Genomic DNA, 21,309 nt, shown 5'->3' with positions numbered 1-21,309 from the left:
TGAAGAGCTGGTTGAGCAGAGCCAGGGGGAGGCGAGCCGCTTGGGGACGCGCGCGCCCTCGCCAGCCGCTCTTCTTACACGCTCGCCGAACTCGAGGGAGGCGAAGCAGGGAAGGGAGAGGAGGGAGAGGCGCGCATGTCCTCAGCTAGCTGTCGGCTTCCCAGCTGGCTCCGGGGCGTGCCGGGCTCCCGAGGTGCGCTGGGCGGCAGGGGGAGGGCCTCCGCCCCCCAGCTGGCTGTCGGCATCCGAGCCGGCACACACACACATTCACTCCATAAGATGCACATACATTTACCCTCACTTTTGAGGAGGAAAAAAGTGCGTCTTATGGAGCGAAAAATATGGTAAACAGAAGGCTCTAGAGAGATGAGGAGTTGTCAAATAATAAGTATAAGCAGGCAAACAACGTGGTGGTGGTATTCCGAAGAACTGGGATGAACAAACGCGGCGCGGCGAGCACGAAAAGTAGTGCTGTTATAATCAAGCTCTTTAATGCGTTTAATAATCAAGCTCTTTAATGCGTTTTTTAATTTTGGTGAAAGCTTCAGTTTTCCCAGATTACAAAATATAAAAACCAATTCAGACCGGCAGCATAATGCAAATACAAACTGTTTTAAGTAGTAACATACTGTAACAAACAACGTAAAAAGTGGATTGCAAAGATAGAAGACAGCGCAGTGAAAGCAAGAACACAAATACAATAGACATTGCCACAGACTACATTCTATTTCCTTATAAAAGCACCCTCCTGAACTGTTCCAGTCCCTTTATAGAAATGCCCCCCTAAACATTTCTGTTTTGCATATTCTGCAGAATTACGGAAGTGTGGGATCCTTCCTGATCACTTTAGGTAGGCCACTCCACAAGTTAGGAGCCACAAAAGAGAGAAATGCACTTGAATGGGCAGCTGCTGACCGTAACCATTTGGAGAGTAGCCCCTTCAGAAGGCCTTGCTCAGGTGAGCGAAGCTGCTGTGGTGGATCACAGCGACACAGGGTGATAACCTGTGCAGGTGATAACCAACACTTTGAACTGAGGACTAAGGAGTGGAGTGAGGAGCAAACAGGAGACAGGAGTGCATGTATGTGAGACAGCAGAAATTTTGTAAAGGTTGTGTATAATTTTAAAAAAACTCGCATTTTAAATGCCTACAAATTTTAATACTTTACCCTCTTTTGGGGGGTTGTTTGTGGATTTTTCTGCGAACAGAAGTTCCCCGTGATGAATAAAAATATCTACCCAATCCCTAGGCTCCCCTGTTTTGCAGATTTTATAATTTGCATGGTGGAGCCAAGTTAGGAATTAGATATAAGGTTCTGATGACTTGTAGAAAAAGCCACCTTTCTTCCTCTGTGCATCTTCTAGATGGCTGCACAACAGAGAAAAAGGAAGTAACTCTGGAATCGGAACAAAACGGTACACATAGTTCTTCTAAGCAGGACAGTTCAGAGGTTCAGAATCAAGATTGTCCTGAGCCTGGCAAGATCACTTCTCAGTAAGAACCATTTCCTTCACATTTCTGTTGCCTGCAATGATGTGTGTTGTCTGAAGGATCAATCTTTTATTTTCTCTCTCTGTTTTCATTTTGACAAGGAGGGAAAAAGTCTATTCCTAACATTAGTTTTGAAATGTTTTGTTGTCCAGTTACCAGGGCACCAGGCAAAGGAAGATCATCTACCGAGTCACTTCTCAGCCAGATAATTCTTTCTTGCAAATCATAAGTGGGCCTGAGGCTTCTCTGCAAGACGAGCTGCCGGCGGATTCAATGCATGTCTTCATAGATGAAAATGGTAAGTTTCTATGGGGAGGTTAAAAAATATTAGGTTTAAAAATGCTAAAGATGTTAAGTATAGGGTTGTCAGGTCCCTCTTAGCCACCGGTGGATGATTTTGGGGGCGGAGCCTGAGGAGGGCGGGGTTTGGGGAGGGGCGGGACTTCAATGCCATAGAGTTCAATTGCCAAAGCGGCCATTTGTCTCCAGGTGATCTGATCTCTATCGGCTGGAGATCAGTTGAATTAGCAGGAGATCTCCTGCTACTACCTGGCAGTTGGCAACCCTAGTTAAGTACCTTGAAGCTTCTGTTCCTTTTGTTTGTACCTCTCTTAAAATGGGACATAAATCAATAAAATAGCATTTATCTGATTATTAGCAGTGGACACTAGTCTGGTGAACTAAATTTGTTTCCCCACTCCTACACACGAAGCCAGCTGGGTGACCTTGGGCTAGTCACAGTTCTCTCTGAACTCTCTCAGTCCCACCTACCTCACAGGGTGTCTGTTGTGGGGAGGGCAAGGGAAGGTGATTGTAAACCAGTTTGATTCTTCCTTAAGTGGTAGAGAAAGTCAGCATATAAAAACCAACTCTTATTATTATTATTATTTAAAACATTTGTATCCTTCCTTCCTACCCGATTCGGGCCCTCAGGGTGGCAAACAAAAAGATATTAAAAATCTCCTTAAAAAATGCAAATATGTAAAACAGCAATTAAAACAAACAGGAAGGAGGGTCAGTGAGGGAATGCCAAACAACAACAAAATCTTTACCTCTTAGTGGAAAGCAATGATGACAGACAAGCCTCCCTGAAGAGGGAATTCCATTGTTTTGGGGCAAGAAGGCCCTTTCTCAAGTTGCCACCTGTTTAGCTTCAAATGTTGGGAGCACCCAGGGTAGGACCTTTGAAGATAACCATAATGGTCCGATAAGCTCATATGGGAGTGTGTGTGTGTTAAGTGCCGTCAAGTCGCTTCCGACTCATGGCGACCCTATGAATGAAAGTCCTCCAAAATGTCCTATCTTTGACAGCCTTGCTCAGATCTTGCACATTGAAGGCTGTGGCTTCCTTTATTGAGTCCATCCATCTCTTGTTGGGTCTCCCTCTTTTCCTGCTGCCCTCAACTTTTCCTAGCATGACTGTCTTTTCCAGTGACTCTTGTCGTCTCAGGACGTGACCAAAATACGACAGCCTCAGTTTAGTCATTTTAGCTTCTGGGGTCAGTTCAGGCCTGATTTGATCTATAACCCACTGATTTTTTTTTTGGCAGTCCACGGAATCCGTAACACTCTCCTCCAACACCACATATGGGAGTAGGCAGTCCTTAAGGCAGCGATCCCCAACATGGTGCCTGATGGTGCCATGGCGCCCGCCAACACCTTTTCTGGTGCCTGCCAAGTGTTTTTAGGAAGTGGGTGGGGCCAGGTAAGGCTTTTGCCCAGCAAGGCTTCTGATCGACTATTGAAGATTTTATTAGCTGTGCAGATTTTTTTTTTTTTAATGTTGCTTTGGCAGCAACTGCCACCACAGCACAAGGATCTGCACTGTGTTATTGAAGTTAAGCTGTGGCAGCCATTCTGTTGCTGCGCTCACAACGCTGTGTCCGAATTCCAAAATGTGCCCACAGGCTCAAAAATATTTGGGACTCCTGCCTTAAGGTATTCTGGTTCCAAGCCATATAACGCTTTAGCAGTCTTGAATTGGGCCTAGAAGTAAATCGGAAGCCACTGTAGATGGAACAAGGATGGAATTAATTAAGTAAAAAACAATGCTAGTAACCCTGCTCCTCAAATGCCATGGGGCCACCTTGTTCTGGATACAGGGAGCTGCTAAGATGGAGGTACAGGGTACTAGTTGCTTTATCATTGGTCAATTTTTGTCTGGAGACATGGATACTTTCATGGTATAGTTTCCTCCCTCCTTTTGGAAGCTTCAAGACTTAAAGGGTGCCAGCCTATGCAGAGTTACACCTTTCAAAGTCCATTGTAGTTAGAAAGGGGTAACTCAGTGTAAGCTGGCACTGTGAGATCCCCCACTTTCTTTAAAAGAATAAGGAAAGCAGGTTTCTCCTTCCCTAAATGTTAAACCCTTCTGACTGAACAAGTTGGTTTTGGTTTTGTTTCAAAAGCTTTGTTTTCATTGTATTAATTATTACACATGTTTATTTTCCTTATTTTTTCCCATTGCTTTTGTTCCAGTGGGAAATGCATTTCTGACTTCAGCTTCTTTATTTTCCATCCAGTTTGGATGAAATTCTGAGGGATTGCACCCCTCATCTCCCATGGATCCCCCTGCCTACTTTTAGAGAAATAAAGAGGGTCCCAGAGGGCTGGACTTCTGGTTTCCGGTGATGCTGTAGGACGTTCAAGGATCTGCTCTGTATTCAAAGCTGTTATCTTTTTTTATTTTGGGCTTATTACAATTTTTATTTCCGGCTGACTCGTTTAAGTTCATTCAAGGTCTTATTTTTGTTTTCTAGTTTTATTGACAATGTTAGCTCTTTCTTTTCTTTTTATCTTCTCCTGTCTCTCTCCCCCCCCCCCCCCCCGTGCTTAAATCACATAAGGGAAGGGCAAGACATCGAAACAGTTGACTTCTTTCTTTTAGTTTATCTCTCTCCAGAGGTCTTAACAGGCAGTGTTAAATTCCTGTGAGGGTAGGAGAAGGTTTTGTTTATTTCTGTTTGTCTCTGTTATTTTGTTTTGTGTTTATTTGAGTTTTTTATTTATTTAAATTGTATTTATTTTGATTCATTTTTATGGTAATAAACATTTAAAATTACTTATATTAAATTTAATTATCCAAATTTAAATTATTTAGATTATCTAAACATCCAGTAGTTGGTTAGTAGGGTGTGGCTGGTTATGCTTGATTGTCTCTGCTGTTTTATCTTAGGTATTTCATTTATTAGTTTTGTATGCTTTATCTCTTGCCAGGCTCCTTCGATTGAGGATGTATTATTAAGAGGTAATTAATTGCCTCTTTTAGATTGTTTAGAAGAGAGTACCACTAGATGTAGCCCTGCTTTATTTAGGAAGAGGTTTATAGGGTTTTGCTGTTTGGACTGAACCCCATCTTCTTGGTTTTATTGTGTTATTTTTATCTTTAATGATTAAATTTAAATAGGACACACATGAAGCTGCCTTATACTGAATCAGACACTTGGCCCATGAAAGTCAGTATTGTCTACTCAGACTGGCAGCGGCTCTCCAGGGTCTCAGGAAGAGGTCTTTCACATCACCTACTTGCCTAGTCCCTTTAACTGGAGATGCCGGGGATTGAACTTGTTACCGCCAGCATGCCAATCAGAGGCTCTACCACGGAGCTATGGCCCTTCCCCTATAGAATTATGGCAAACCACCTCTGTTAGTTTCTTGCCATGAAAACCCCCCAAAAGGGGTCGCCATAAGTTGGCTGCGACTTGGGCACTTTACACACACATATGCATATATGCTTATTGTTTAGAAAGGGTCCCAGTTTTATAGCCACATGGGTTTTTTTAATTGAGTGCTACAGCATTTAGAAAGCTATTTATTCAGTTGCCATGCAATATGGGGACATGTTTTTATCCCCAAGGGATTCTCCTAAGGCAAAGGCAAGCATGAGGTGTTACCCAGCAGGCAGGCAGCATTACTGACAGAAATGGAGATGCCAGGGATTAAACCTGGATCCTGCTGAACGTAAAGCTGCGGCTCTGCCACTGAGTCACACTCTCTCCCTCTGAGCTCTCCTTGAACTCTTAGGCCCCTTTCAAACTGCCCTTGTAATCCGTTTGAGCAGCCGGGTGCTAACAGATATTTCCAGCTGCTAACAGATGTTTTTACCTTTTCAGAGAAAACCTCTTGTGTCCCATTGGTAGGGTTACCAGGTCCCTCTTCGCCACAGGCGGGAAGTTTTTGGGGCAGAGCCTGAGGAGGGAGGGGTTTGGGGAGGGGAGGGACTTCAATGCCATAGAGTCCAATTGCCAAGGTGGCCATTTTCTCCAGGCGAACTGATCTCTACCGGCTGGAGATCAGTTGTAATAGTAGGAGATCTCTTGCTACTACCTGGAGGTTTTTAAAGAGCGTGTGCTGTTATTAAGCTGAGCAAAAAGGGGTTTTAATATAACAAGCACACAAGCCACAAATAATAAGAATTAGCAATGTCTATGTCAATTTAAATTATATTGTGTAAGCAACATACACCATCACAAGCCATGCTGTGTGTAGATGACATATGAGTCTCTTTCCGAGAACTGCAAATGTTGCGGTCTGATGGATTATGCATGTTAATTAATGTTTTGAAGAAGGAAATAACCGAAACAAGCATTTACCGGTACTTGTCACATACTGTGCTTACGGCTGCCGTGCTTACGGCTGGAGACTACCGGAGATTACCGATCCTAGTTTGAGCAAACTACTGCCTTTCATAATTTTTAACCTTCGGGTTTGTTTCAAGGACGGTATTTACAACTTGTTTTCCACTTTATTACCATCAAGCCGAATGTATTTCGCTTTGTTTACAAGCTTTTTAACGCAGGAGCGGCGTTTTGATTATCTTCAAAGTTCTTTGAACCTTGAGCCCCGCACAGCACTTTTTCCTTAGGGACACGCTACTTTGAGACGCAAATACGGCGTTGACTCAGCTTCAAAGTTTTCATTGCGCATGCCCTGCACAGCGCTTTTTTCTTTTGGGACACACTACTGTTTGCTGATACTTTCTGGCTCAAATTTATTGTACATCTTGGGACCTGTACCTTACATTGTACATTGATTCTGAATTGTGTTGTGGAGACATTTGTACTTTGTTATTTAAGCATATGCTGTAATATGCTTTTTGATGCGTGGCTTGTGATGGTGTATGTTGCTTACACAATATAATTTAAATTGACATAGACACTGCTAATTCTTATTATTTGTGGCTTGTGTGCTTGTTATATTAAAACCCCTTTTTGCTCACTACATGGAGATTGGCAACCCGTTGGCATCCCGAGGCTCAGCTGTTTTTTTAATGAAAATTGTTTTCTCCTGTTCTCAATTCTTCCTTGTACTTCTGAATTGCTGCAGTGCGTACTTTACAACCTAAAGTGCTTCCACAAAGACTGCTACTCCCCTTTTTTAGCACCATGTTTTTTTTCCTGCTTTTTTGGAACATTTTAAGATTAGCGCTATAGCAACACAGTGTATCCAAATGCTGGTGATATAGCACTGAATTGCTATATCACCAGCATTCAAATACATTGGGTTGCTGTGGTGCTATAGCACTAATCGTAGAATGTAAAAAAATGCCAAAAACGAATGCACTACTTAAAAAGACGGATGAAAAGCACTGCACTGTTTGAAATGGCCAGAGCTCTTCTGAGCGCTTTAGAGATGGCTCATAGATGGATTGAAATGAGCTGTATGTACCGCCTGTCCCTGTATTGCTTTACTTGGAATCAGGCCAACAAAGGATAACATCCGGTTGAGAACAGTAATCTGAAAGGGGCCCATATCAGCTTTCCAGGTGTCAGAGGAATGAATGAAGGAAACCAACAACATCAATTTATCTGTTGTGGTTCCCATTTGTTATCATTTTCCTAATAGACACCTTTTTGATTTTTTTCATTTACTTGAAAACAAAGGTACATCTCTACTGCAGACTTTCATCTTGGCTGCTTCTGTTGGCTCCCTGTATATTTCTCCATAGTATTTCAACCATAAAAAGTATGAAGCATTTGGCTTCTATAAGGAAAGCTCTGCTGATATCTCCCCCTTGGTTGATCTCCGCTTACGCCTCGTAGGAAGTAAACTTTCTAGGTACCATCCATAGCAAGCAACAGCTGTGGTAGCTTTCTAGCCTTCTGCACCTGTAAGACTTCTGTAAGACTTTTGGGAATGGTATGAGAGCTGCATGTTATTGTGTCAAAAGGTTTCTGAGAATCCCTGTTGAGAATGGGCTGAACTGAAGTGGTCAGATAGGGGATCCAGTAATGGGATCATGAGTGTTTGTTGAAGGTGATTATATACAAACAAACAAACACTTTATTATGGCCTTGCCAGAAAAATACATATGGATAGTTCAATGGGCAAATATACGCATATACATCCTATATGCTGTTACAACATAATCCTTCTTTCTGGGAACTCAGTCCTAAATAGTCTGAATGCATAATTACACAACCGATGGACGCCCTTTTGAGGTTGGCTTACAGAAAATAGATTGCAGAACGAGTAGAAAGAAAATGTTGTTTCTCTTCTCCCTTATTAATATTAAATATTTAACATTATTTAAAAGTGGAAAGGGAGATGCCTAGTGTTCTAGTGGAGCTAGGCCCTTATTGGTTCCACCACATAGTGTTTAACAAAAACAGTACTGCGGACACCCTGGTGAAGAGAAGAAATGCATCGTATCGAGTGGGGATGAGAGGGCACTGGTCTTTGACTTTCCAGCTTTGTTATTTTACGGTTCTGAAATTGAGTTCATTATACCATTCAATTCATTGTAGTTTGTTTTTGTTTTTTTCTTAAAGGAGAAATTAAATCCTGTTACTTAAAGGCTGGCAGCCAAAAAGAAGGGAATGTTCAAAATCAGGCACCCAACTGTGACTGTATTTCTAATGCTCGGTGAGTAAACGTTTCTTTTAACTGTATTAGATGCTTCTGGCTATAGAAGGCTAGAGGTTGCAGAAGAATCAAACAATTAATAGAAGGGAAAATAAACATTCTGGTGTGTTTATAAATGTCATGTATTTGATTTGTGTTCGACTGCGTTTCATAATCCCATTAACTTCCAGTAGTTGTTCGTTAAAAGTATGTATTGGAAATTTGCCTTTGAGAAAATCAAACATTGTATGAAAAAGTTTTTTTGGGGGGGGTATGCTTTCAGTTTTTTGGGGGAGGGGGGAATCATTAGGGTTGCCAGCTCCAGGCTGGGAAATACCTGGAGACTTTAAAGGTGGAGCCTGAGGAGGGCAGGGTTTGGAGATGGGAGGGACGTCAATGCTAGAGTCCAATTGCCAAAATGGCCATTTTCTCCAGGTGAACTGATCTCTGTCACCTGGAGATCAGTTGTAATAACGGAAGATGTCCAACCACCATCTGGAGCTTGGCAATCCTAGGAATAACATATTTGTTTTTTGTTTTTGTGCATTTACCTATATATTTAGGATTTTTGCTGTTGTCTTTTGGTTTTGGTTTGGATTTTTGAAAAGGTTTCATGCTTTTGGGTTGCTCTGATCTTTGGGAGTGAAAGGGTTTCCAGCCCACCCACATGGGGGCTGGGATTCCCTTCCCTCAGCTGGTGCTTCCCGCCACCTGTCTGAGCAAGAGAAAAATAAAGTAACTGGCCATTGGCTGATGGTAATATCATTGTTAAGGAAACCAGGGGTTACCCAGAAGTGACATTGTGCCTCTCTAGGAATTGGCTTGGCCTGGCAACCATAGAGAGTGGTCTTGGGGCAGGGGGGTCTGTTTCTGTTGGTTTGTTGTTCGCTGGTGGAGTTTTGGAATGCTCTTGGGTGGGAATTGGAGGTTGCTTTAATATATCAGAGGTTTTAACCATGGCATTTTCCTCCATAAGAAAAGAAAAAAAGACCGGGATGGGCAGGGACACCTTGTTCATGGGTCCATAAAATCAGACCCCTTTAGCCAATCCCCTTAAAACGTGGAGGGTCTTTCGGAAAGTGGCGGTATTTTGGTTCTCTGTAAATGTGGTCCCATTTTGCTCTAAAAACACCTGCTGAGGCCCCTTTAACTCCCCTATTCCACCCATTTTTTTGTGGTTTTTCTTTCCTATTGCCAGAAAGTTCCTTAATTCTGTTTTCATTATACAAAACAACCCAAAAGTCATTTTGGGGTATATTTTTGGTCCGAGTATTTCAGTATGCACATCTCTAGTGACTGGTTATGCCAAATTATTGCATGGACTTCTATCATCTTTACCCTGGTCAGCTGCATCTTTACCCTGGTCAGCTTCATCATTCCCCTCTGCCACTTCTTTCCCCCATGTCTTTCCCCCTTTCTCAGGTTCATCCTCTGGTGTATTCCTTTCGCCTTATTCATAGAGTTGGGAGGGGCCATACAGGCCATCTATTCCAGCCCCCTGCTCAATGCAGGATCGGCCTAAAGCAGCCCTGACAGGTGTTTGTCCAGCTGCTGCTTGACAACTGCCAGTGAGGGGAAACTCACCACCTCCCTGGGCAGCTGATTCCACTGCTGAATTGCTTTTACTGCAAAAAAAAAAAAAAATCTTTTCCTAATATCCAGCGGGTACTTTTCTGCCTGTAATTTAAACTCAGTATTGCGAGTTCTATCCTCTGCTGCCAACAGGAATAGCTCCCTACCCCTCCTCTAAGTGACAGCCCTTCAACTACTTAAAGAGAGCAATTGTGTCCCCCTTCAACCTCCTCTTCTCCAGACTGAACATTCCCAAATCCCTCAGCCTTTCCTCATAAGGCTTGGTCTCCAGGCTCCTGATCATCCTTGTTACTCTCCTTGGCACCCACTCCATTTTGTCCACATCCTTTTTGAAATGAGGCATCCAGAAGTGCACACAGTACTCCAGGTGCGGCCTGAACAATGCAATATATAGCGGGACTATGACATCTTGCGATTTGGATGTTATGCCTTTGTTGATACACCCCTAGATGGCATTAGTCTTTTTTTGCTGCTACATCACACTGACTGCTCATAATTAGTTTATAGTCCACCCGTACCCCAAGATCTTTTTTATAAAGATGGTTTTATTTTTAAAGAATACAAACAAATCATGAAAGAAAATAAAAAGCCATATAATGATTGCAGTTACAATTAAATCCACTACACCAAAGGAAAAATAAAATATACAAAATACTTACAGTGCTAATTATTGTTTTATATTTCTAATAACACTTCCCAAATATTGAAAATTAACTCCCTCCCATTTTAGGCACATATTCAATACAATATATCAAGAAGATTTTTCATAATTCATAAGTATCACATCAACAATATCCTTTTTTGTTCCCCATTTTTTAGGGGATTTTCTGTTGAAAATCTTATGATTAATTTGTTTTGCTTGTTTTTATGCACATTTATCATTCCAATAGTGGTAGAGGCCTAGGGCTACAAAGAATTAATTGCAGCAGTCAGGGATTCTCCTTTAGCGACTGGGAGAAAGATACTTTTAAAATACCCCGCCAAAGCAGGTTCTTAAATACTGTGAAATGCAAGTGCGTTTGGCCTCAGGCATTCAGGAGTGTTTCACTCTAGTTGATCTACTTTCTTGATTCAGAGTCAGCCCCATAAATACCCAGTTTCAGACTACCCTGTACAGTATGAAGGCATTTTATTGTGAATACTTCAATGGTACTAGAGTTCTCTTGGGCAGTTGCATTCATATCTGACAGTTTTCAGCATCACAGTGTTCTTCACATTATCAGAAATGTATCCTGCACTCAAGGTTGTTTTTTGAAATGGGAGCAGACATTCTTTTTAAGTTTGGTAGCACTAGATGGCGTAGAAAAGCAGGCTTCTCTTCTCATTCGTCAAGGTGACTTTAAATTACAGGGACATCCTTCAGCTATGGCTGCTGATTTTTTTTACTACTCTGCAGAGTGTGAAGGCTGCTTTTGACAGGTTTCTCTTGCTAATTTGCTGCATAAATGTTAAGACAGTCTACAATGAAAATCTTTGTGCTCTCTGAGGATTCGAGGGAATAATTATAAACAGCTTGTTTTGTTCCTCATTCATGCTGTCATGTTGTTTTGATATGCACGTTTACTTACAAGTGAGTCATAATTGATTTCACTAGCGTTTACTCCCACCTAAGACTGTATAGAATTGCAATATGAATATCTTTTTTACGATGTACGGGTTGGTAATACTCATGTGATGTCTGCAATCCAAAGTTTGGGAGAGAGATGATGCAGACATGCAGCCCTGGGAAATACTCTTTTTGTGCATGCAAAGGAGAGACATGCTCAGAAAATCCCTTTGCATTCTAGTGGATGGGGTGGTCTCTGTATTGCCTGCAAGCACACAGGAACTAGACAACTTTACAGTGCACTTCTTTAGAGAGAGAATTCTGCTAAAAACCTTGTGATGAATTTGTCTTGCTTCATCACTCAAGCAGTGGTAAGGGCCTTGGGAGAGGGGGGGGGGAAACAATTGCATAGTTTCCATTCATTCCCTCTTCAGGACGAGAGAGACCTGGTAAAAGGTGCTGGTTCTCAGTAATGGTATATACTGTTACAAAAAAAGCTCTGATTGTAGTCAACTCAGGGATAACTAGGAGAGAGAGAATTTTATAACACTCTACTGTAGCAAGCACCAACTGACCAGGGATAAAATGGCTTGTCCTTCTGTTGTTTGATAATTAGCAGATACTTCTTACTCCATGATCTCACAAGTTTTATCCTGCCCCAATATCTGCAGATCAACTTGCTGGCTGCGGGTTTAAAAACAAAAGCAAAAAAACACCTTAACCAGAGCCACCCAATTATGATAAACTACTTATAGACATGAAACCAGGATAAATGGCTATGATGTCATTAGCTTCCTGTGATCATTGTTAGCCAATAAGGTAACCATATGTTTTCTGTCAGAGGTAGAGGGGATACTGGAAGTTGGGTTACTCTTCCCAATTGCTCCAACAGGTAGAGCTATTGGGCTAGGCACATGAATTCACTGGTTGTCGCTTCCAGGGGGCACAGACTCATCCTAGGTCCTGTCCTGGTCTGCTTTAGCAGAACAAGGGCAAATCTAGAATACACACATCTGGAATTCTTACTCTGATTTCTTCTTTGCCAGTGCCAATTGCAAAAGCAGCAAAGCAAGGCCCTCCAGGGGCAAGGAAGGGGTTTCTCCTACATATACAGAAAAGTACAACTTTGATAATTAACCAAAAGCATTTTTTGGGGGGGGGGGGCAAAATGGCATGGTAAGGATTAAGCCCAGGAGGTAAAAAAACAGAGTATGATAAAGAAATAGGCATGTCCATGCCCCTGCAAGTATATAAGATCCTAGAGGGGAAATTTCTAAATTGTTTTCTCTTCCTCTGCCCCAGCAAGATTCCCCAAGGGCCCCTGGTTTATAATCAACTATTACATATTGGCTAACACCTCTGAAAGATCAAAGTAGTGAGAGAAACCCTGTAAAGGTCAGCCTTTTAGAGTTCTTTCCAAAACTGGATTTCATGATAATTTATTTGCTTAATTTATGCCCTGACTTTCTCCCCAAGGGAAACCCAAAGCAGTTTACAACATTTTTCTCTCCTAAGCAGTCTCCCTTCGATGCATAATCAGCCAGTTTTGATCTGCAGTTTGGGAAATGTCACAGGCATCCTGAGTAGATAAACAATCCAGTAATATTGCATGTTTTAATGTATTATGGCAGATTTCAGATGATAATTATTCAGGAATGCTGAAATAAAATCAGGGTTTTTTGCATTATATTTTAAACCATTGTTATTGTAATCCAAACTACCTGTAACACATAACATAGGCCGTACAAAAAAAAGTATATGTTGCAATTAGAAATTCTATATCCTAGTGTCTATTAATAAACTGGGTAGTTGGAAATTTAGAATGTGGAAAGTATTGCCACATGGTGGCAGCAAATGTCTGTCAACAATCAATTGCCTTTAGCAATCTAAAGGCAGAGGTATAATTTTGACAGAAATATCTGCCTTCTGGAGGAACTGAGAGGAGCTCTACTGAACAAAGACAAACAAGTATTGTTAAAATCTTCCCTTTCCCCCCCATTCTGTTTTAAAATGTTTAATGTTAGATGTCTGATACCTTGTGACATATTTAAACGAGTGAAAATGTATTACAACTGAAATGAGTATTTAGTGTACAATTCTGAACAATTGCAATTATTAGAACACTTACCATTGTGATCCTGATCTGATTGAAGACAATCTTGCTAAAGAACTGTATCAGCAGGTTTTTTTTTTCCAGGGCCAGGAGCCAAACATGATTTTAAAAAAATAATTCTGAAAATTGCATATTTAAAATGTTATTTTCAGCCTAAATGAGAATTGGAAGAAACTTTCCTCTGATAGTTCCTTGTGATACACAATACCAGATTTAAGGTGAAGCTGTTTCATGAGGAAGCATTCCAACATGCCATCTTCTACCTGCAGTGTGAAATGGTGCAGTCTAGGAACACGTTTACAACTTAATTTGCTATAGTGGTGATTTATGTCTTGGTTCTGTTATAGTGGTTTGGACATGGAAATAGATAGTGGAGAGGTGTTGAGGGAGAAATTTTCTGGAAAAAGGCAACAACAAAAGGAAATTTTAAGTGAAGTGTCCTGATGACACCAGCATGGGAGCTGCATGTACGTAGTTCCATCCCACACTGCAGCTGCAACATTTAAAAGGCTTAGCACCATGTGGGTGGGGCCAGTCGCGCTGGTTCTTGCCATACAGTTGTTGCTTTTGATCTTGAATGGAGAAAGACGTGCACAATTGGTGCCTGACTCTCAAATGTTACAGCAGCTGTGTGACAATGGGGGTTACCACATTATGTATTCCCAGCGATGTATTAAGAGTTTGAAAATATTATAAAAAACATTGCTTTAAAAGGGGTTTTGGATGCCACGGCTAAAAAATGGTTGGAAGACGTCTTCACAGCTAAAGGGACCAAACAAAGTGTGAACAGTATTTTTTATAACATTTTCAAACTCTTAATACATCGCTGGGAATACATAATGCGGTAATCCCCATATAATGTGGTAACCCCCTAAGGACACAGGTAAGCAGCTTCCCATAACACTACTTCAGTGTGTGAAGGGCACCTGTGTGGCAGTGAAAGGACTGAATAATTGGCACCGTCACATTTGATATTGCTAAGGAAAAGGGACTCATCTTGCACAGAACTACAGAAAATGCATTACCATTTAAAATAAACATATAAAGAAGCTTATTCCTTCCTACTGTGCTAGTTACATTGGCTCTCCACTTGTAGCAAATAAGTGTAATAAAGAAGTTATTGCCGTACATATTTCTGACCAGCTGATCCGATAGTTTTTTAAAAGTATTACTTACAATGTAATGCTGTGCAGAGTTACTCCAATTGAAATAAATGGGTTTACTGAAGCAAGTACTTTCTTTTGAAATGTGATGTTGGAGGAGAATGTTACTGATACCGTGGACTGCCAAAAAACCCCAAATCAGTGGGTTATAGATCAAATCAAGCCTGAACTGACCGTAGAAGCTAAAATGACTAAACTGTCGTACTTTGGTCACGTTATGAGAAGACAAGAGTCACTGGAAAAGACAGTAATGCTAGGAAAAGTTGAAGGCAGCAGGAAAAGGGGAAAACCCAACAAGAGATGGATTGACTCTATAAGGAAGCCACACCCCTCAATATGTAAGATCTGAGTAAAGCTGTTAAGGATAGGATGTTTTGGAGGACATTGGTTCATCATAGGGTTGCCATGAGTTGGAAGTGACTTGACGGCACTTAACACACACACACACACACACACACAAACTGAAGTAGCACAGCAAAGAATTGCATTGCAATTTGGTGACTTTGATAATTCTGTCCGTGGCTTTGATAGCTGTGGCTTGACTCCACCACTAGTGGCATGAGTGGGGAATGAAAGGTCTGCCATGGGATAAGGGAAGACTGAAGGCAATGTTTGCCTTTGGGGAAAATTTCTGTGGAATCCAACCCTATGACAATCAGAATGTAAAATCTGCATCCTCTTATGGCCGTGGATTTATGATGTTCAGATGCTAAAAAGGAGCAGGAGATGGCTATAGCTACCATGCACTGCTTGTAAGATTCCTAGATGCATCTGCTTGGCCATTGTAGCGGCGGAATGATGGACTAGAGCTGTGATTCAGGAAGGCCATTCTTTTTAGGCCTTAAGTCAGTGTCTTATTTACAACTGCAATTCTTCCATTGTGGGTTCAACAGCAGTCAGTAATGCATTTTTATGATAGAATATAGATGGTCATTTTGTGAGATGGGAATGCCTGTCATGTGAATCTAATCCCCGATCTACCACACTTTGACAATAGTGACTTGGATCTGTCCTTGGATGCTGCTGTTCTCAGTTGCTGTAGGCCCTCAACACCTTGACTAAATCGGCAATGTATATAGTTTTACTGGAGCAGTGTTTTGATTGTCACCAAGGGTGTCAAATTTGCTAAAGCCTAGCATGTTTGATCAAGCAAACATTCAAGCATTGCTTCCTGAAGCAACAGGAACATATGTATATTGGTTGCGGACCCTCATGACCTACCTAGCAGTTATATTAGATTTCTTTCCTAACAAATTAAACTCTGGACAGAAACCCACCGTAAACAAATCAGCTTCAGTGTGTCTGTAGAGGGCACTGTATAGCTTTTGTATAGGTCATGCATATATAACATGCTTGTCAAATAGATTTTTGGTTACTAATTTACATTTCAAAATATATTTATTCCATTTCAAATATTAATTGTCTACTGCACTGCGACAGATCTCTTTACAACAGATTAGATTCTGCATTTAACCCAAAGGCTACTTTGAGCATCTCTGTTTGTTTTTTACTTTTTGTACAGATTATTTAATCAGTTATATGTTTTATACTTATGAAATGTACACAATGACTAGGTTTTGTGTTGCTATTCAGTGTTTGAGTAACAGTAATCATCAGAGAGGCAGTATATTTTCAAATAAAAGTATGCAAAAATGACAGCATTCAGAGTTGGGGATAGGGTTTGAAGAGTATTTGAATAACATAGCAGCATAAAAAGGAAAACCCGAGCCCGGGAACAAAGCACACAAAGGGGAATCAGGCGCAAGCTAACGGAAATAGAAAATACACTACAGAATTATTTGGACTGCATGTCTAGCAGACAAGAATCAAAGTCCCCTTAAGTGGCATTTCAACACAAGCTTGAAATGAACAGAAACTTTCTGGGCTTGGTGAACTAGAAGCTTAGACTTTGAGGAGGAAAAAGATTATCTTCTGATGTACAAATATGGACAGCTGACGGGTTCAAAGCTTTGTGCCTCATTTAGGAATGTTGCTTTGCTATCTTAATCTGCCTAAGTGAACACATGGCTACTTCTCTCTCAGAAACACTTTGCTATATTTCTAGGTTGCTTGTTCTTTCAAAACCCAGTTATAGGCCATGTTAAAGATTTATTCTTTCAGTTACTCCATAGCTTATTCAAAACCAAAATTTAGTTGCTGTTATTAAGAGCAACCATAATAACAGAAAAGTGTGTGCAATCTTTTGAGTTCTCCAAAACTCTTCCTTGGGGTGGGCGTTAATTTTTTTTAAAAGAGGGTGGGAATATGTTTCTGATCCTAATCTTAATGTGCCTTACACCCTGTGTAAAAAGCCAGGCAGATTTGAGTAGATAAATTGGAGCTGGATGGAGCTGGCATCAGGGTTGCACCTTCTGAAAGAAGAAGAAGAAATGGTAGCCTCCATGCTGTTTTGTGTTATTTTGGTTGTCCAAAACAAAAGGTATTATATGGCTTTTGTGTTTAGATTTTGCTCTGGACCTACATGGCTACCTAGAAGAAAAAAAGGAGGGGAATAAAACCCAACTTAAAAACAAAAGCTGGGTACCCAAGGTTGGGTGAAAAGAAAATATATATATGTCTATGTATAAATACTGAAAGTATAATTTTTTAGAAGCGCTATGTAAAATTTAAAATTATTTAAATTTTACATAGCGCTTCTAATAAATTATATTTTTAGTATTTATACATAGACTTATATATATTTTATTTTCACCCAATCTTGGGTACCCAACCTACATGGCTACCTGCAACCTCTCTTGGTTGCTTATGCATCATTAACTCTGGCTCAGCTTTCTGGAAATACATAGAAGGACTGATGTCATGATGTGATAGAACTGACAACCATTTGGGATGTTGAAAGTACAATTAATAGAAATTTGGGCTAAGTTTTCCTCCAGTCTCTTGTGGGGGAGGCTTTAGGTTCTGCTGTTAGTCCATGAAACTCACTAGCCTTCTTCGTGCATGAATGAGTCGCTCGCTAAATCAATTTACTCCTTTTTCTCTTGTACACAGTGAAGCCCATTTCAGCTCCTCTAGCACAACTACCTCAGAGAGCCAGGAAGCATCTTCTAGTGACCATGGGCCAAGTGCACTGCAACAGCAGCTCTTACTGATGGTAGCACGAAGAACCCTTTCTGAAACTCCACGGGTACTGTGTAATACCTCAGTCCTGAATATTTCTTTAAAAATAAAAATCCACATTGTTTCTGGGAGGGAGATTTTTTTTCAATAGTTTTCTTCTGTTGATTTGCTCATCATTGCTGGGATAAGGGAGATTTGTTTAAAGATGGTTAAGCGCCTGATTCAAGAAAAAATATATATTGTTTCAGGACATGTAATTACTTGGGTCCTGAGTTGATCAGGAGATGCAGACATAGAAGTACTTTAAATAGTAACAATACTTTTAAATGACCTGGTGGAAAGGACTCACAGGTTGCAGAGGGAGAAGGGAGTGCCAATAACCCTCTCTCTGTTCATCTTGTTCCCTCCTGTTCATCTTATTAACATATTTATTGGTCATTATCTCTTAAGTATCTCCTGATGAACCCCTGTTTTAGAGTGAAATTTGTACAGGGACTGTCTGCTTTTGACTAACGTATGTACTATATGTGATTTTCTGCTTCAGGCTTTGTGAATTGGCAGATTTCCTTTTTGTTGTTGTTTTTGTTGTTTTGGATCTGGTTGAACCATTGGCTGTATGGGAATGCATTTAGAATGATGGCTGTGAAGGCATGGGTCATGTTACAAGGCTCCATGTACATGATATTAGGCTTAGAGAGGTACAACATCAGCCACTGGAATTAGCAGGTAATATGGAGCCTCAGAATTCACAAGATGTATAGATAATAGTAATCTGGCCTTCTGCCTTTGCCTTGTGAACAGTGTAATACCCCCTGCCTTCTGCATGCCAATCTTACAGTTGGAGAGCATACACTCCAGTGTTTCTTCTAAGCATAGCTACTCACAGCCCCTTCCTGGCCCTGGCAGATTCCACGATATAATAGCTTATGTGTACATAGCTTCATAGAAATCATTCCAGAAGTACTGCTGCAGAGACAAATATGTCAACAGGTGGACATGTGCAGTGGAGAAAAATCGCTGTACGGACTGTAACTTTCAGTAGAAATAGGTGCGCCACCAAACGGAAGCTTGACTAATTTTCCACTGGTGAAAATTTAAAATGAGGAAATATGTTTTTTTTAAATGGTAACATGAAGTCGAAACCGGTCAACTGATGGTTAAATAATGATTTTTAAAAAAATTGGTGAGAATGGGGCTCAAAAGCAATTTAGCTTGTTTTGAGAAACAAGCCAAAGAACATCTTTTAGCATCCTCAGGCTTTACACTAGGTGGGGCCAAGATTTGCTAGATCAAAATTATAGGTGAACAAGAATTGTTCAGGATGAAGAGAACCATATCAGTGATTATATTGTTTGTATGTATTGTAAATGGCTTGTGACATAGCTCATAACTACAATGAGACTAGCTTAGTTTCTAATGCCAAAGAAAATAGAGGCTAGTTTGATTGTTTGGAGAAGCAAAATGAAGTTAGTAAAAAAAAACTTTTTAGGTAGATCCCTCTTTCCCAATATGCATTGTAAATGAAGTTGAATAGCATTTCCTGAAACAATACAGTTTTATGAAATCAACACACAGTTCTATTCATCTATGCTTTTATTTTAAAGCATCTTAGTGAAGATCTTGAGGATTCCTCATGTTCATCAGCGCAAAGAAAAATTAATCGACAGTTTTATAAATTGATTATATTTCCCGGCAAATGGATAAAAATCTGGTATGATCGACTCACCTTGTTGGCGCTGTTAGATAGGTAAGCTTGTAAAAATTTCTGTCTTATATACTGAATTAATGAAGTTCATTTGTTTCTCAGACCAGCGCTGACGTCTTAGATTTTACTAAGTGGAACACTTCAGTGGGAGAGGAACAACCTTAAATTTCATAACAACTTTAGGAGTATTTATTGTGATTTGTTATACATCGAAAGTCTGCTTTATGACAAATTGTCAATAAAAATATTAGCAATCAAATAAAAAAAAACAGTCACAATTTTATTTTGGCAGTATTTGAGTGTTCGTAGCTACACGTTGTAAACTACACATGATGGTGGCCTGCCCTACTCTCATACAGAGCAAGGTGGGGTGTGTGTGTGGGGGGAGTCTTGTGTTAGAACACAAATGCCACCTCAGTCATGGGGTTAAATTCTCTTCCCATCTGTGACTTCTTTTTCTCTGCTGCCTGTCTCAGCAAGTGCATTTCTCCTCATACAAGCTTCAGTAGCAGTATTGACCCTTGCTGGGGGAAAGGTGTGTGTGTGGTGAATGAGGCTATGGGAATGTACTCAATGGGGCACAGTTGACCTTGGCACATATATGATCCTCTGGTTTGGGGCATGTGAATACAATCCAGAGACAGTTAAGACTCTGAAGTCCCGTGGGACTTCAGTGCAATGCTATAGTCTCAAGTTCCGTTGTTTAACTTCTCCTATGACACCAAATACTGGAAAACAAGTCTTATACTCACAGTTACCTTTCTGCGATTGAAAAAAAATCCTGTTTTATTCCTACAGAACAGAAGAAATCAAGGAGAACGTTTTGGCAGTTCTACTAGTAATCCTTGTTTCTTTTCTTGGCTTTTTAATTATGAACCAAGGTTTTTGTAAAGATATTTGGGTCCTCCTTTTCTGTGTTATCATGGCAAGTTGTCAGTATTCCCTTCTAAAGGTAAATAAAAATGTTATATTGCATACCTATATTTTGTATGTATTTTGGATCCTGTAGAGAACTTCTGCAGAGATGTAAACTCATTTCTGATTCTGTTTTTAGAGTGTGCAGCCTGATCCTGCTTCACCAGTACATGTAAGTTATAAGAAACAAAAAACTTTTGTTATCCATGTCTCTTGATCCATGTTATCCATGTGGTTCAGCAAATTATTGAAAAACATTAAAATAAGTCTTCTTCCTTGAACTGTTGCTCAATATTTTCAGTCATCTAAAACCATAACATTTCATGAAAATACTGCTTTTTAAAAACACTGTAGCTGATTATTACAAATAATTAGGAAATTCTTTCTTTCTTTAAAACTTTTCTGTGCTGCCTTTCCATCCAAGCAGCATTCCCAAGGAAGTGAACATCATAACTTTTAAACACTAAAGCAGCAAGACTAGGGTTGTGCAAAAAAACGTTTTTGGGTAAATTTCTGGTTTGGTTTATTGGGCCGATTTTTTTCCTGTAAACTGGAATAAGCCAAATACAGTACCTATACTGGTAAAGGGGTATTTCGGCTTTATTGCTGGGTTTACCGGAAAAAAACTAGGATCCATTATAGTCTAAGGGGATTTTTTTCGAAGCTTGCCATGGGGCAGTCCCTGGGGAAGGGGTCCTCCTCAGGAGGATTCAGCCCCACTGGAGCTGCCATTGACCTTGCAGCCTGAAGTGGGGTCTGACTCAGCACAGCCTTGGGAGAAGGTTGACAGCCCTGAAGCTGGTGGCTCTCCAGAGCATGCACAGGACTTGCAGTCAGAAATTGTGGCAGAACCACCCC

General features: G+C 40.5%; 1 protein-coding gene across 1 annotated transcript in view; it reads left to right on the top strand.

Moving 5' to 3' along the window:
- PCNX2 (pecanex 2) overlaps positions 1 to 21,309 on the top strand; it is a 143,364-nt gene that overhangs the window by 12,384 nt on the left and 109,671 nt on the right. The window contains exons 6-12 of the mRNA XM_056852517.1: positions 1,366 to 1,495; positions 1,645 to 1,790; positions 8,263 to 8,356; positions 17,763 to 17,898; positions 19,436 to 19,578; positions 20,335 to 20,488; positions 20,591 to 20,623. Coding sequence (XP_056708495.1) covers positions 1,366 to 1,495; positions 1,645 to 1,790; positions 8,263 to 8,356; positions 17,763 to 17,898; positions 19,436 to 19,578; positions 20,335 to 20,488; positions 20,591 to 20,623 — 836 coding nt within the window. The remainder of the gene's footprint in view (positions 1 to 1,365; positions 1,496 to 1,644; positions 1,791 to 8,262; positions 8,357 to 17,762; positions 17,899 to 19,435; positions 19,579 to 20,334; positions 20,489 to 20,590; positions 20,624 to 21,309) is intronic.

This window comes from Euleptes europaea, chromosome 7, assembly GCF_029931775.1.
Source record: "Euleptes europaea isolate rEulEur1 chromosome 7, rEulEur1.hap1, whole genome shotgun sequence".
Lineage (NCBI taxonomy): Eukaryota > Metazoa > Chordata > Lepidosauria > Squamata > Sphaerodactylidae > Euleptes > Euleptes europaea.
This window is presented reverse-complemented; position numbering and strand designations above follow the sequence as displayed.